General features: G+C 37.8%; 1 protein-coding gene across 3 annotated transcripts in view; it reads left to right on the top strand.

The window, feature by feature from the left end:
- TP53BP1 (tumor protein p53 binding protein 1) overlaps positions 1-17461 on the top strand; it is a 90343-nt gene that overhangs the window by 17444 nt on the left and 55438 nt on the right. For all 3 annotated transcript variants that reach the window (XM_053927611.2, XM_045202179.2, XM_024568496.3), the window contains 11 exons: positions 191-362; positions 934-1118; positions 1335-1425; positions 1668-1752; positions 5841-5971; positions 6533-6691; positions 7008-7137; positions 8495-8661; positions 10601-10727; positions 11467-11561; positions 14873-15081. In XM_053927611.2, coding sequence (XP_053783586.1) covers positions 356-362; positions 934-1118; positions 1335-1425; positions 1668-1752; positions 5841-5971; positions 6533-6691; positions 7008-7137; positions 8495-8661; positions 10601-10727; positions 11467-11561; positions 14873-15081 — 1386 coding nt within the window. In that variant the 5' untranslated portion in view covers positions 191-355. The remainder of the gene's footprint in view (positions 1-190; positions 363-933; positions 1119-1334; positions 1426-1667; positions 1753-5840; positions 5972-6532; positions 6692-7007; positions 7138-8494; positions 8662-10600; positions 10728-11466; positions 11562-14872; positions 15082-17461) is intronic.

The raw sequence follows: 17461 nt of genomic DNA, 5'->3' as shown, positions 1-17461 counted from the left end.
TAGGGAATATATTTCACTCCCTCTCAAGGTCCCTTGGTTCAAGGATACTGTCATTCCAGGGCTCTACAAGGGGGAGGGCCGGCAACGTCCATGCTGTCATGGAAACACGCCGCCGTGTTCCTTTTTCTTACGTGGGGCGGGGCACTGTGCTTCAGCCGCCAATCATCCACAGGATTTTTTTGAGTGGCAGGCAGCAGCAGCGAATGGGCGAGCCAATACTGCGTGACGCGCGGGAACAGGAGGAGTTCGAGGCCGGTGGCGGCGGTGGCGACAGTGTCCGTCTGGGGATAGAGCTGGAGGGACCTGGGGAGCGTGCAGAGATCTCTGACTCGAGCGCGAGGGACCTCCCGCCGGGATGCCTGGTACTATTTGGAGAAAAATGGGGGCGCGGTCAGCTCCGAAGGCTTGGGGTTTGGGTCTGAAGGAATGGCTGACCGGAGGGGGCGGGGTGGCAAGCATGGCGGCGGTAACTGGGAAAGGTTTGGAGGGCCCTGAGGAGGGGGTGGGGAAGCATTAGCTAGGAAGGCTGAGTGGTCGTGAGAAAGCGTGAAGGGCTGTGGGGGTTCTGGTAAACAGATTGCAAAGCAGCCTTTTGGGGTGGTGGAGTCACCAGAAGGACGAGGAGAGTTGTGGGGGATGGAAAAGGGGCGGGAAGAGAAGAGGTTAGGAAGGAGGGGAAAGGGTGTCAACGGGAAGGTGATGGAAAAGGAGAAGGATAGGCAGGCTGATTGTAAATATTGAGGGATCCGGTCTTGGGAGGTATGATAGGAAGGTGCTTTGCAAGATCATAAATATAGTAATGCTCTAATTGAAAGAGCACTAGAGTGGTCCCTTTTCTCAGCTCCTGTACTTCCCGCCCCATTATTTAAGCTCAAACTGCGTGAGAAAGCCTAGTAGGTTACACAGAACTGATCTTTTGTTATTCCATTCCAGGGGAGCAGATGGACCCTACTGGAAGTCAGTTGGATTCGGATTTCTCTCAGCAAGACACTCCTTGCCTGATAATTGAAGATTCTCAGCCTGAAAGCCAGGTTCTGGAAGATGATTCTGGTTCTCACTTCAGTATGCTATCTCGACACCTCCCTAATTTACAGACACACAAAGAGAACCCTGTGTTGGTGAGTGATATCTTATTTGGAAATGATTGAACAAATTTTTTGTTTTTTTCCTAATCTAGACCAACCAGCAAATGTAAGTATTTAGGAAGTCACTGTCTTTTGGATACAGTTAGTTGGGAAAATGAAATCAACTATGTTCACAAACACGTATAATTCAATAATTCATTCTGAATTATTTCATATATAGTAGGGATATTATGTATGTATATTTTCTAGGATGTTGTGTCCAATCCTGAACAACCAACTGGAGAACAAGGAGACAGTAATAGTGGGTTCAATGAACATCTGAAAGAAAGCAAACCTGCAGGTGAGGTGTTTAAAGCTATCAAACCCCTTCCTCAAGTGTGCACTTGTTAGAGCCGGGTGGATTTAAACATGTGGTTGTGAATGTGTGTAAGGAAGTCTAGCACAGTATCTGGTACATAGTAAACACTGAAAAGGTTGGTTTTATGTAATGTATCTGATTAGGTTTGCATGGTCTTCATTCCTGAATTTGTATTAAAGTTTAGTGAAAAGCCTTTTGTGCTAATATCTAATTATATTTTTCAGACCCTATGGATTCTTCTCACCTGGATACATGTGGTTCCATCAGTCAGGTCATTGAACAGTTACCTCAGCCAAACAGGACAAGCAGGTAAATTAATGTATGAAGGACTTTATTTAAATGTATAAATGGATCAGTTCTTTTGTCTCTACCTTTGCCTCATCCCAGGGATAAGGGATTAATCTTATTTTTTTGAATTAGGAAGTGAGATTGGAGGTTTGTATTAGTATGGATAGCTGGAATATCTTTTGTGCCAGTAATAACTTTTTTTACACCTACATTATTCAAACTGTGATCTATCTATTGCATGTGAAACAACATAAGCATTCCTCATTCTTAGCAGAGATACGACTTATCGGTGGGAAAAAATATCAGACAGTATTAGGTATATTGTCAAAACTGGTAGTCATGCTTTCCACCAACCGAAGTACTTCGCTAATTTTAGTCCCATAATGTTTAATCGATACCCTAAACAGTACTCAGTTTTTACTTTGTCTTATCATTGTCCATTTATTGAGTTTATCTTCTATGTAGGCACTAGATTGGATGTTTGTATTGTGTTTTGAGAGTTCTTTATATATTCTAGATACTAGTTCTTTGTAGCATATGTAATTTGCAAATATTTTTCTTCCATTTCTGCAGCTTGTCTTTTCATCATCTTCAGAGAGTTTTTCCACAGAGCAGGTTTTTTAAAAAAATTATTGATTTTGAGAGAGAAAGAGAGAGGGAGAGAGAGAGAGAGAGAGAGAGAAAGAGAGACAAAGAGACACTGACAGCGATTTGTTGTTTCACTTCTTTTTGCATTCATTGGTTGCTTCTTGTATGTGCCCTGACCAGAGATCAAACCTGCCCTTGGCATATTGGGACAATGCTCTAACCAACTGAGCTAGCTACCTGGCCAGCACTCACAGAACAGGTTTTTAATTTTGATGAGCTCTGTTAAATATTTTTAACAGAATAATATAAATACATAACTTATTTTAAAAAGAGCTTATACTGAAAGGCAAAAGAGTCCTCTTCCGTCCGTGGTCATCTTTCACAGAGACAACCCTATTTAAGTGTTTGTGTTTTTACTTTGTTGGGAGGTTATCTTTCTGTCTCTTAATACTATTGTAAAACTAAGTAATACTATTATACTGTCATTTCTTGTTTTATCAGATTAAAACAATTGAGTTCCATAATCAAAGATGAGGATTTACTCACAACAGTACTCTCCCAATTTTTGTGATAATTATTTTAATTCTTTATTGGCTACTTTTGTACATCATATAATATATTTAAATCTTTGTCAGCTTTAGATAGTGGAGAAAAGTTTAACATCAGTACTATTTTTTGTCTATAATCAAGCCTCTTCGGATCCTTTTTAAATTTGTAATAAGTATTTTATTATGGAATAACTTTAGGTTTAAAATTTTTTTCAAGATAAAGCCTCTTTTGATTTACCTGATCATTCTACAAATAGTTATTGTGCATTTTCTAAATGTCAAGCACTGTTGAATTTTGGGGATACAAAGTGATCAGAAGAGATAAAAATCCTAAACCTTAATGTAGTTTACATTCTTGTTATGGGATATAGCAACACATGATAAATAAGTAAAAGATACAGTATGTTAGACATTCATAGGGCTGAAGAGGATAGGAAATGTCACAGGAATTGCAAGTTTGGATAGAGTGACTTAGGGAATGCTTCACTGTTGTGACATTTGATTAAAAATCTTAAGTGAGTAATTGATCTCTGTTGTTATCTGGGATAAGTGCAATTCATGCATAGAAAACAGCAAGTGGAAAGGCCCTAAGGCATGAGCGTGCTTGGCATTTTTGAGCTGTGGCAAAGAGGAGTGGGAGAAGGAGTCTGAAGTAAATGGGGGACTAGAGTATATAAAGTCTTAGGGGCACTGTGAGGAATTTGGCTGTTACTGTTAGTGAGATAGGAAGGCATATAAGGATTTTGAGCAGAGGATTGACGTGATCTGACTTGGATTTTAATAGGATCACTTTGGCTGCTGGATCAAGAATAGTATGAAGGGTATACAAATTTTATTTGTTGATTATACCTCAGTAAAGCTCGGAAAATGAGAATAAAATAAAAGAAGCTATTTAAATAAATAATAGTAATAAAAAGAATTGACTGAATGGGGAGCAAAGGTAGAGGCAGGAAGACCAACTAGACTATTGAAATAATTTAGTCAAAATATGACAGTGGTGAGACAGAAATGGATGGAAGAGCAGTAAAATTCTAGATTTTTGAAAACAGGATGCAGAGACATTGAATATGAGAGTAAAGAAGGAGTAACAATGATCCTATGTTTTTGGTTTGAGAAGTAGGAGAATGGAGTTGTTAATTGAGATGGACTGCAGGAGGAGGTCAGTTTTAAACAAATTGAAGTTGAGCCACCCCTCCCTCCCTCCCACCCTCCCTTCCTCCCTCCCTTCCTCCCTTCCTTCCTTCCTTCCTTCCTCACTTGAGGACATTTTTTTTTTATTGATTTGAGAGAGAGAGAGAGAGAGAGAGAGAGAAACATTGATGTAACAGAGAAACATCGATCAGTTGCCTCTTGTAGGCTCCCTGACCAGGGATTGAACCCATAACCTAGCTAGGCATGTGCCCTGACTGGGAATTGAACCTGCAGCTTTTCAGTGTACAAGACGATGCTCCAATCTACTGGGCCACACTGGGCAGGGCAAGCTGCCTTTTCAATTGCCAGTTGGAGGCAGTTGGTGATGTACAAGTCTGGAGCTCAGGGGGAAGGTTTATGCTGGAGATTTAAATTACAGTCATAAGTGTATGGATAATATCCAGAGCCATGAATCTGAATACAATCACTAAGGAGGTGAGTGTAGGTGGAGCAGAGAGGTCCAAAGACTCACTGGGTGTTAGCATTTAGAGGTCAAGGACATGAAGAAAAACCACCAAAGGAGACTGGTGAAGATCCAAGATGTGTGATTTGTGCTGTCTTTCATTGTTCTACTTTTTGTGATATTTGCTCGTGTGGTTTCTTTTCCTATATTTCCCAAGGTCATGCATACATCTTGTTCTCTTAGTTATGTAGGTAATGTTCTGTACTTGGATCTTGAACAACATGGGTTTGAAATGTGTATCTATGTCCACTAATATGCAGAGTTTTTTTTCAGTAAATCTAGTCCGTTTTTCCTATCCTTCGGTTTCGCATGTGCAGATTCAACCAACTGCAGGTGGAAAACAGTATTTTTGATCCATGATTGGAGATCCGTGGATGGAAAGGGTTAACTCTACATTGTTCTACACCACTTTTTTAAATTTTTTATTTTTAAGAATTAATTTATTTTTTAGAGAGAGGGGAAGGGAGGGAGAAAGAGGGAGAGAAACATCAATCGGTTGCCCCTCACCTGCCCCCATCCGGGGACCTGGACCTTGACTCAGGCACGTGTCCTGACTGGAATCGAACAGGTGACCTCTCGGTTTGTGGGATGACACCCGATCCACTGAGCCACACCGGTCAGAGTTAATTATTGATTTTAGAGAGAGAGAGGAAGAAACAGAGGAACGTCAATTTGTTGTTCCATTTATTTATGCATTCACTGGTTGACCTTTGTATGTGCCCTGATCAAGGATTGAACCTCCAACCGTGGCGTACAGAGATGATGCTCCAACTTACTGAGCTACCCTTACGTATAGGACCTTCTTTTGTTTATTATGTTTTTTGACCTATGATGTGATCTTTTAAAAAATACATAGGCATCTTACCTGTATTTTATTCAGATACTCTGGTTCTATGTCTGTGTTCTAAGATTTTTTGCTATAGTATTTTTGTGAACTGCATTTGCTTTAGTGGATGTATTTTTGAGCTCCTTCCCTACACATCTAATGCACATCTTCTCTTATCAGTAATTCTCTTGAGTGCAAGGCTTTTCTATCCCTTCTCATATCTTTTCAGAGAAAGGTAAAATTCAAGTGTTTTGTTCTTTTTCTCTATTTAATAACTGTATTACTTAAATTTTGTATACTGTTTTTGAGTTGTTAACCTTTTTGGTGCTTATCTGTAGAAAAGAAGCACTATTGAGGTGAGGTTTTTTTACTTTTTCAAATTTGCTTAAAAGGTGGTTGGTGTGTGGGGAGTCACAATAAAATTCAGAGAGTGTTTTGAACAAAGTGTCCCAGCCTATCTGGGAACACATGATTGTGTCTTTCTGCTGTGTAGCATTTTGGGACTGTCATTTGTACCGGCTCCTCCTGAGGGGGAAGAGAATGAAGAAGAGGTAGAAGAGAAGGAGAAAGGAGAAAAGGAAGAAGATACTCCAGATAATACCACACACTCCCTTGGTGCTGAAGGTAGCTCTATGCCTTTTTCAGAATAGTAGACTGTTCTAAGTCCTGTTAATGTGAGCATACAGATAGTATGTTTCTTCTTTTATCAGGTTATAGATCTGTCATTGAATTGAGCATAGTCATTAAGAAATGTGCTAGTAGTCTAAGATATCTCACCTAATTTGGTGTTCAGAAGTTAGTAGATCATACTGACTCTTCCTCCTAATCACTTGTTTGTGCACATGCACCTCTTTTGTTATCAGATATTTTTGGGATCTATGCTTTGTGGGGTTGGAAGTACATTGAATTGTTGAGTGTGTGGGTGTGGTTTGTGTATATCTTCAGAAAGTAGACATAGTCTACCATATTCAATGCTTGTGAGGTTTTATAACAGGTAACTTTTGCTTCATTACACATTTTTACCTTCCCTTTTAGTGCTTTATTCTTAATTTTATTTTGAAAAATTTTGGGGGCAGGGCTTTGATGTGAAGCACTTAACTTGACCTTGTTTTGCTAAGGGACAGCACCTTGCCTAGTGCATGATATTGTAGGATGATACTTAATTTCTTTGGGTTTTGTTCCTAGATCCTGCCTCATCACAGTTTGGCTTTGGGGTTCTGGAACTCTCCCAGAGCCAGGATGTTGAGGAACATACTGTGCCATGTGAAGTAGACAAAGAGCCTCTACAGTCAGCAACCACCAACCCTGGCTGTCCAAGGCTATCTAATGTGGATGCTAATATTGGTATGAAACATGTTTTCTGGCTTTTGGAGTTGTTTTCCTCCCAAGCTAGGGCTGTTCTTTCCTTGCTAACATTTTATAGTTCATATAACCTATGTTAATGTAGGAAGGTTGCGTAGTTGTTTGGCAAGTAAACTTGTCAATTGATGGCTTGCAGATTAAGGTTTTTTGTAAGTTGGTTATTGGTTATTTTCCTTTTTTGGAAAATATATATTTTTTCAAATTGGACTTCTTTCTATTAAAATCTTTACCTTTAAAAAAGCTTCTACTACTTTGGAAAATTAAATATCTCCTTTCTGTCTTTTTCTAAAACTTAAAGCAATTAAGCATGAAGAACAATCCAGCGAAGATGGCTCCATGGCAGAACAGCCCAGCGAGGAATCCCCTATGGCGGCACAGCCCAGTAAGGACATACATATGGTTGAAGAGCAAAATCCACCAATGGCAAGGTAACCATGTTCCTTCTAGAAAGTATTTTTAGGTTTCTGCTGTAGGGTTATACTCATTTCACTTGGCCGGGAGGAAACATTTTCAGAAATTGTTGATTTCTAACCCCCCACCTCCCATGCTGTTCTGAGCATATTTCTGGTCCAGTAGAAACATCGATTATTCATGAGTTCTCTTTGTGCTCATCTTTAGGCACATTACAAAGCCATTTCATTGCTGCTGTAACTATAAGCATGACTCCTTAATCTTTGATTGCTACTCCTCCTCTCTGATCTTTGTCTGCAGAGCTACTATCTCTCTGTGTGAGGTATTCTAGCCTCTCGAGTGTTGTAAGGAGTCACATGAATATTATATTTGAAAGTTGACTGTTACTGTACTTGAGGAGTGCCCAGATTGCTTTGGGTCTTCAGGTATCCTGCATTTGGTAGTTTATGATATAAATGTAGAGAGATATTATTTTCCCAAATCTTTTAGGCTCTTAACTTGATAGGAATTGGGCAGTATATCTCTGTTCTGCCTGTTGTGATTGTTGTCTCCAAAAGAGCATTGCCTCTGGTCAACAGCTGAAGTTTGGATATGGCAGAGGAAAAGTGAGATGCTTCCAATTTGGGGCGGGATGACTAAGCATTCAGTATTATTTGTTACTTCCTTCTGTAGACACAGTGGGAAATGTGGTCTTGGGGTCCTGAATAAAGTTGAATATCAAGAGAAGTTCTCTTTCTAATGCAAAACATTCAGCTTAACTGGGTCTGGCTTTTAGGCTTTTCTTTAGGAAGTTGCACACTAGCTAGTTTTGCTATCCTGTTTGCTCCCAGGAGTGGTAGGGTAGGTGAACTTCATAAATCTCTGGAAAGTGGGTCAGCATTGAATGTCTTACATGTGTGAATAGTATGGGTGTGGAGTCTTGGTTTGGGCCTAGATTGAGTAGATCCAATGGAAGAAGGCCAGCAGAAGATAATGTGTGTGGCACTAGTATGGAGGTTAATTCACATGCAGGTCCTTTACTTGGAAGGTCATTGGTAGAACTGTCATTGTTGTGGTCTGGATCAGAATCCTTCATGCATGAATAAATAATAGCATATGTAACACAAATCCCTAAACCACTCATCAGTAATCTTGTGTAGCACAGCAGTGAGCCGGGTTGAAAAGAGGTATTGCTATGTGAGAGACTGAGACAGGTTTTGAAATGGGCTGAGGCTTTGTATCTTTACCTAGTATCTTACTTCATGTTCAATGAGTAGTTATGTAGACTAGAGCTACTGAAATTTTTGAAATTATTAAAACAGGGAAAGTTTCTCAGCTCAAAGATGAAAATATTTAATATAGCAACTTTTTCTTCTGGTGATATGACTCTCCTAGGTCAGAGGACTTACCTCATAGCCCCAAAGTATCTGTTACTGCTGTGGAAAGAAAAGAACAAATATCTGCTCCAGAACTTCTGAAAGATGGACTGCAGATTCAGAAGTCACCAGAGCCTGAGGCTTTGTCAACTCAGGAAGACTTGTTTGACCAGAGCAATAAAACAGGTATAAAGACTAATTAGTTGTGGCTTTGGACAGGTACTCACTTGGGTAGAGTGTCATCCTGATATGCCAAGGTTTCAGGTTTGGTCCCTGGTCAGGGCACATACAAGAATCAACCAATTAATACGTATATTTATGTGGATTAATACATAATCCACATAAATAAATGGAGCAACAAATTGATGTTTCTTTCTCTGTCTCTACATCCCTTCTCTCTCTCAAATAAAAAAAACACACACACACAAAAAGAGTAATTAGTTGCTATATAGCTCCTCTTCTCCAAAATTATAAACTTTTTATTTCTGTTTTGAGGCTACTGTTTAAGTTAGAAGGCAGTTTATAGGTATGCAGACTTTGTTTTTTTAATTGTCACCTGAGGATATATTCACTGATTTTAGAGAGAGAGAGGAAGAGGGACATCGATGTGAGAGAGAAACATAGATTGGTTGTTTCCTGTGGTACCTCAACAGGGGATTGAGCTAGCAACCTAGGTAATGTATCCTGACTGGGCATTGAACCTGCAGCCTTTTGGTGTATAGGACGATGCTCCAGCCAGGTGAGCCCGTCTGGACTGGGCTGGTATGCAGACTTGTTTGGGATATGGAAGGAAAGTATGTTTCTAGCTGATTAATGAGAAGGGTTTTTTGGTTGCTATTTAATATTTTAACAAAATTTTCTCTCTCTTTTGGAAATGGAGATACTGAGGAATAATAGCTAATATAGTAAATTTAATAATTATGGACTAGCTATTTCTGCCATCATAGGTCTCCAAATCTTTAATATAATTAAGTATAAGTTTTTCTATTCACCTGGCTTGCAGTGAACTTACTGATTTGTTTGTTAGTTCATCTACCACAAAGAGGAAGTTTTGGTTTAGCAGAAAGAATGTAAAACTTAGAAGACTAGAGTGGTGTTTTTTTCACATATTGTTAACCCTCAAGTCCCCCATTCTGTCACCTTACAAAGTCAGAAAGCTTCAGTAATAACTAGTGAAAATATACATTAAGTCTTCAATATTGATAGGTTCTGTGATGTTAAGTGAAACAATGTGTAACAAAACCAATTTTAATTTTAGCATAGGCTAATTGATATAAACAAGAGTTAAGTTCATAGGACATCCCACCAATATAATAATGAAATGTTGAATGAAATGACGTTATTGGAGGACCTGCTGTGATGTGTTGGCTGTAAGGAGGGAGAAAAAGAGGGTTCTCTTCCTTTACTAAGCTGTGAATGTGTGTAAGACATTCAAAGGGTCACTAAGAAATCTTTTTTGGTCCTCACTAAAACTATAAGGTATTTAAGAATTTCCTTCATACTTGGGATTAATGTAGCTGATCCTCCAACTATTGCTAAGAAGGGACCAACAGAAGACTTTTCATAAAATAAATCAGTATTGGCTTGTCATATATCCTTTTACTAATGTGTTAGTATTTTTTTGTTTCCTTTTTAAGAGGCTCAGATTCTAATCTTGAAAATGGCTGCATTCATGTGATCAGGTGTCACATGCATTAATGTGACTTCCCCCATTTCTATATTAATGCCATGAGCTTACTTCACCTTAGGTAGACCTTGAAATAAAAGTCTCGCTTTCTGTTTTATAATAGAAGCTTCACAAGAAAGAAGAGTAGCCAAGCAGAGACATCAGGATTCTGGCCTTTTCAAGCTTCAATCATGACAGAAATGACTAAGGAATTCTTTTTGTCAGTTTGTTGTTATAGAAGCCCAGAACTTAGTAGGGAGGGGGAGATTTAATGACCCCTCATGATTTGTGTCAGCATGGCATTCCATTAATTTCGCTACAGTTGGAAAACAGTTTCTGCCCTCTTGGAACATTGTTGGAAACATGCCTATTACTCTTTTTACAGTAGAGTGGTTTTTTTTGACAACTCAGTAATGTCAATCTGAAAAGTAAATGCAACTAGATTTTTTTTTTCAACAGCTTCTGATGGTTGCTCTACTCCTTCAAAGGAAGAAGGTGGCTGTTCTCTGGCTTCCACACCTGCCACCACTCTACATCTCCTGCACCTCTCTGGTCAGAGGTCCCTTGTTCAGGAGAGCCTTTCCTCGTAAGTAAGCCTAAGTTAGCTCTGCCAGGGAAACCGCCTGAGGGTCTCAGGCTAGGGTTGAAAGAGCTAAAATAGTGTCCAGCATTGTGTTTGGAACCAAAAGGGAAACTCTGGGCTTTAGGATTTTGGGGGTAAGAACTTAGTGGAACTATTGAAGGTAGGTAGATCTGCTTTCCCATTCTGAGATTTTATAAGAGTAGCCCAAAGGTTTTACTAGGGAAGAAACTACCCGGGTACTTAGAGATTGTTAGGCATCCAAAACAAGTATCCTGCTCTTGTTTGACTAGCAGTTCTTCCCATTTAACAGGGGTGGAGGACGGGTTATACTAGAGTTGACAGTAGTTGGATTTCTTTATCTGTGTTAGGGCAAAGAGATTTGGTTTTTTAAGTAAAAATGCACATGATCTTTGTAATAGGTAAAAATGGAGTAAATATTTTTTGTCTCAAATCTGCAGATGAGTTATTTTTATAGTACTTTCTCATCTGCTTTTCAATCATGTCCTTGTGTCTGATCATTTACTTTCTCTTATAATTGTATGGCCTAATTTTGGATATGTCTGCTGTGAGAAGTAGTTATTGCCATATTATTCATGGCTCTCCCACCTCCCTCAGGTAGTTTTTTGAGATAAATGTTACTAAGTATTTGTCTGGATGGCTTAGATATTTTTGCCATTAAAATGTAAATAACATGCAAAACTAGCTATGGTAAAATAACCTGTGATTTTCTCTTTATATGAAGGAATTCCTCAGATCTTGTTGCTCCTTCCCCTGATGCTTTCCGATCTACCCCATTTATTGTTCCTAGCAGTCCCACAGAGCAAGAAGGAAGAAAAGGTGAGTTCTCTTGATCTGTCTGTTGATCTCCGATTAGAAGAAGAGCAGCACTTCTGCCTTGCGTACTTTACTGTTTCCTTTATATGTTACTACACTGTGACCTGCACGGCTCCGTAAGACTCTTGTCTGTCTTACTTTTAGGAACGTGGCCTAGTGTAAAGAGCTCTCCTCAGTTCTTAGCTCTTCTTGCACTGATTTTTTTGAGATTTCTCTATTGTCGACTTTGTAAAAAGATCTTCAAGGGAAAATTTTTAGGTTTTTAAAGTTAAACTCAAATGACTTAGTATAGTGAAGAACTGGGTGTATTGCTAATGGCCAGTAGTTTCCAGCAACACTTTCGCATGTTATTGGTGAGAGGGAACCAAAAATTGTTTCTTTTGTTTTTATAGGTTATTTTTGCTATTATCAAAGGAATTTTTGTCAAGAGTGTCTAGGAGCAGGTGGTAGAAATTTTGACTTCATTCACTTCATCCTTTGAGGACCTAGTTTATTCACAAGAAAGTTTTCTTTTTACTTATCTCATTATCTCAACCTCTTTTGCTCAGTCCTAGTCTCCTATCCAGTCATTCAAGATATTTCTACATTCCTACAAAGCCTTTCCAATAAATTCCATGATTTTCTCCCTTTCATACTAATAATAGTGGTACAATAGCTAATATTTATTGAATACTTAGTGTATGCCAGGCACTGTTCTATGACTTTCTTTTTTGTTTTTAGGTGCTTCTTTTTGATTTTTATCATGGAATCTTTACAACAATTTTAAGAAGTAGATGTTACTTTCATTCCCATTTTATAGATGAGGAAATAGTGGAACAGAGAGATCTCACAACCAATAAGCAATAGAGGCAGGATTTGAACTCAGACAGCTGTCAGGTATATGCCTCCTATGATATTCTACTGTCTCTTCTCTTAAATGATATAAATGAATAGAAATATATTTAACTGTTTTTCAAGTGTAATTTACCCATGGCAGAATTTACTCTTAGACTTTCTTCTGCCACAAAGTTTGTGTCTGGTTGTTTTCTCTTGAAATCAGTTGTAGATTTCCAAATGGACTAACATTCTGAGTCTAACATGATTAGTGATATCTTCACTAAAATAATAAAAGTGCATCTCTTCTATAAAAACTCCTGTTATTATAAGTTACATTTGATTTATATTTAGAACCATTTCTTCTATCTGTAGTGTGAACACATAAAAATAACTACATTAAAAATGCTTTCTCCCTGACCGTAAATGTAATTAATACAGGCATACCTCAGAGATATTACAGGTTCACTTTCAGCCCACTGTAGTAAAGTGAATTTTGCAGTAAAGTATTGTAATAAAGCGAGTTGTAGTCTTTTTGCTGGTGGAGGGTGTGCCTTCAATTTGTAAAATTGAAACCTCTGTGAAGCACAATGAAGTGAAGTGCAATAAAATGAAGTATGCCTGTACTCGTTGCAGAAAGTTTGGAAAGCATAAAGGAAAGTAAGGAGAAGAAAATAAAAATCACTTGTGATACCATAATCCAGATATAACTATAATTATTATTTGGATATATTTCCTTTCATAGTGTTTTCTTTCTTTTTTTTTAAAGATGTTATTTATTTTTAGACAGAGGGGAAGGGAGGGAGAAAGACAAGGAGAGAAACATCAATGTGTGGTTGCCTCTTGCTCACCCCCCTATTGACAACCGGGCCTGCAACCCAGGCATGTGCCCTGATTGGGAATTGAACTGGGGACCCTTTGGTTCACAGGCCAGTGCTCAATCCACTGAGCTACACCAGCCAGGGCCCCTTTTAGAGTATTTTCTAGGCATAAATATAAAGAAGTAGCTTTACATATTTGGGGTCATTTTATGTATATGATTCAGAGTACTTTGGTTTCCAAATAACATATTATATTTTCCTTTGTCAATTGTATTTTAGATTTAATGTATTTACTTATTACACACAATATGGGCTAAATATTTGTGAATAACTGTTTGTAGGCCTATGCATGCTCTTTGTATTTTTGGTTTTTGCTGTCTAAGATTACTAACCTAAAGCCTTTTTATTTGTAGTGCTTAGAACAATAGGCCCTTCATAAACTTTGTCATGGAAAGAAAGATCAGAGCAGAGGTGGTTTGTGAGAGTAGTCTAGAGCAGCGATTTTCAGCCTTTTTCATCTCACGGGACACATAAACTAATTAGTAAAATTCTATGACACGCCCCAAAATATATATTTTTGCTAATCCTACAAGTAAAATAAGGTATAATTTTGATTGATTTACCTAAAAAATAGTAATTACCTACCCTTTTCATTCCAAAGTGACTTTCTAAAATATCAGGTGCCTCCACTTGTGTATAAGCATTTGTTTCCATGAATTAACTAATGAGGTGCAACCTTATTATGCAGTGTGACCAATAAAATGCAACTCTATTATATGACCTATACATTTATGGTTCAAGACAGGGCATCCACACTGGATGGCTGTTGTTGTGTTGGCTGTTGTCATCTTTTTATTGAACAATCTAAGGGAAAAGAGGTCAGTAGTGCCCCTGACTAAATAGTCAGGTATTGCGTGTTTGAAAAATTCTTGTGGCACACCTGTTAAAAATCACTGGTCTAGAGTAAGCCTGTGTGGGGTCAAGTTGTAAGACACGGGGGAAAGGATTGATGAATCAAATACCTAGTTAGCCAGGCTGGTTCTGAGGAAGATGCTGATGGCCTTCAGGTGAGTAATATACTGTGGGAAAACAGAGTTTTGTGCATGTTACCCTCCTATGCAGTGTCTCAGGATTAGTGTCTTGTACTTAAGTGTTTTGGTAAATCAGTGCTGATTGGCATTGGTAATTTTTTTTTTCTTCTTCTGTTTTTTTGTCCTGGCACCCATCTTTCTGCACTTAGCCATTGTTAGTGCAAATATAATGATTTCATAAATGTGTAGATACTTATGTAAAGTGGTGAACAAGTTCAGTGGTCTGTGGCAGAATATATGATGGTTAAATTAGGTGCCATTAATCTGGGCTTTCCTAGAATGTGAAAAACTGAATTATAGTCAGGAAAGAGGCTCAGAGGAGCTAAGTGTTAACATTTTCTTGTGGATGGGTGGTTATCCCCAGATGAACTCCATTTTAATCTGTAACTAACTATTTTGGGAGCCTGCGGAAGAAAGTATTACTCGATTTGTAGGGCCCAGTCCATTAATCTGTCAACTTTTCTGAAAATTAAGTAAGTGTTTTTTAGGAATGGAATTTTCTGTAATGTAACTTTTATTAGTGGTATTGGAACATGAGTAGTGTTGATGAGTGCTTACTTCTAAATTTGTTTTTCCTACTTTAAACCAGATGAGCCAGTGGACATGTCAGTGTTATCTGAAGGAGGAAGAGAGTCTTTTCAGAAGAAACGCAAAGGTGATGAATCAGTGGAGATAGAAAACCTCCCTGTACCCCCTGAGACCACGATATCACCACAAGCCTCAACACCAGTATCCCAGAGCACACCAGTCTTCACTCCTGGGTCACTTCCCATCCCATCCCAGCCTGAGTTTTCTCATGTGAGTGTTGTAGAAAGATTTTTTTCCCCTCCTAACATTTTTAAAAGAATAACCTTATTGAGGTATAATTTATAAACCATAAAACTCACCCATTTTAAGTGTATAGTTTAGTGATGTTTTAGTAAATTTACAGAGTTGTGTAACTGTCATCACAATCTGGTCTTAGAACATTTCCAGAGTCACCGGACATCTTGGTGTTCTTTTTAATGTTTAAATTATGTACTGTGTCTTTAAAATGTTTGAAAATGTTACTGCAAAATTAAAAGGAGGCATTAATCATTTTTATACCGTAATACAAGTACTTGTCATTTTTGTCTTCATGCCTACATTTTATAAAAGTGAAGTCTGTAATGAACATATAACTTTCATTTTTTCTAGTTAACACTGTGTCGTATTGATTTTTAACTGTTACATCATTTTCATATTATCCTTCCAAAACTTGCCTAATATTTCTTTGAGTGGATGTACCATAATTTAATTGTTCCTGTGCTGAGGTTATGAGGATGGTTTTAAGATTTCTAAGGAGGTCAGTTTTCTTCTAAAAGCGAGGAAAAACTGAAGTCTCATTTATGTAATTTTATTTTTAAATTTTTATATACTTATTTTCAAAAAGATTTTATTTTTAGAGAGAGGGGAAGGGAGGGAGAAAGAGAGGGAGAGAAACATCTATGTGCAAGAGAGTCATTGATTGGCTGCCTCTTGCATGCCCCTAGCCAGAGAGACTTGGCTCACTACCCAGACATGTGCTGTGACCGGGAATCAAACTGGCAACCTTTCAGTTCTCAGGGTGACACCCAACCCACTGAGCCAGACTGGTCATTTGTATAATTTTAAATTTAAATATTTAAAAAGTGAAATTAGGTTTTATTTCTAGTGAATTGAAGGTCTTTAACTAAATCTAAGTGGCAATATTATATATTCAATCTAAATGCCTGTTCTTGTAAGATCTTAAGTGGAGGAATTATTTTAGTTTTATTGGGAGAACTTTCATGCCTTTCAGTTTACAGGTGTTGTTATGAAAGTTTATATTTAAAAATGAACAATGATTTACTATAAATTTAGTGAGGAAGAGACAGTAGGAAGAAAGAAATTGAATTGCTGTCTAGAGTTTTAAAATGTTTGTTTTGCTGAAAATTCTGTTTTATGAAAGTCATTAAAAGTGATTTGGTGGAGTGGTTCAGAACAGGATTGTAGAGTGAGAACTTGTTGGACTCACTCCTGGCTCTGCCATTGCTATCTTTGTGACCCATTGAAACTGAGCTTCATTTTCCTTATCAAATCAAATGGGGATGTTGATACTACATAACAGGGTACTTGTGAAGGTTAAATGACTGAATATACTTTAATATATAAGGTATCCAGGATAGTGTCTTGCACGTGAAATACACTCCATGAGGGTTAGTCATTGCTGGCAGTGAAAGGGTAAAGATAAACTTACCTAATGATGAAGGGAATGGTCAATCATCAAATAACATTTTCTTTAGCTTTTGTTTTTCTATTACTTCTGTACATGAACACATATAGTTTGAAAGAGTCATTAGAATTTAGGGTTGAACTATAGGCAATGATGCATAGCACTGAGAATTTTTCAGAAAAGGTAGCTGATATTAGAGTCCAGTTACCAGATATTTATCAGTAACCAAACGGAGCTTTTAAGGAAATGAAGGTCTTAGCTACGGTATCACTACCTGGGGAAGTGATTCCTGGCCACAAAGGGAAAACTGACTTTTTTGAAGAATAAGACACTATTGAAGAAATTGCCCCATCTTCAACGTTTACCAAAGACCTTCAGAGGCAGATATAAAACTGGCAATGAAAATTTGAGACAAATGAGTGATGCTAAACATACTCAAAGGTCCCTGGAACCTAAGATGACTCTAGTCCAATTTCTTTAGGATTCCTCTATTCCTTTAAAAAAAAAAATGTCTGAAGAGTACCTTTACAATGTAGTTTTAATGTTCAGGGTTTGATTGTACAGTAAGCATTTGTAAAAGCCAAAAAGGAGTCAGATAGTTTAAACAAGTTGTCTTCCCAGCCTACTTAGCGACAACCACTTTAAATTATTTAAGCTTTTTCTTGTTATTTACCTATGTAATTCTGTATTTCATGATTATACTTCCATACATTTAGAATTTTTAAAAACTATTTCCCCTTGTCTCCAGTATAATGCTATAATTTTGTTTAAATCATTATTAACACTATTATTATAAACTATTCACAGCAGGGCTTGTGGAATATTGTGATCATTTTTCCATGTTTGCATAATTTCTTGTTTTCTCTGGAATTGACGATTATCTTTTTTAATTTGTTTAGACTTCTATGTACTTCTCACTAGATTAACCCTAGGCTTTCTGCTAATTGTCAAAATCTCCTTTCAAGC

Source organism: Desmodus rotundus, chromosome 7 (assembly GCF_022682495.2).
Source record: "Desmodus rotundus isolate HL8 chromosome 7, HLdesRot8A.1, whole genome shotgun sequence".
NCBI lineage: Eukaryota > Metazoa > Chordata > Mammalia > Chiroptera > Phyllostomidae > Desmodus > Desmodus rotundus.
This window is presented reverse-complemented; position numbering and strand designations above follow the sequence as displayed.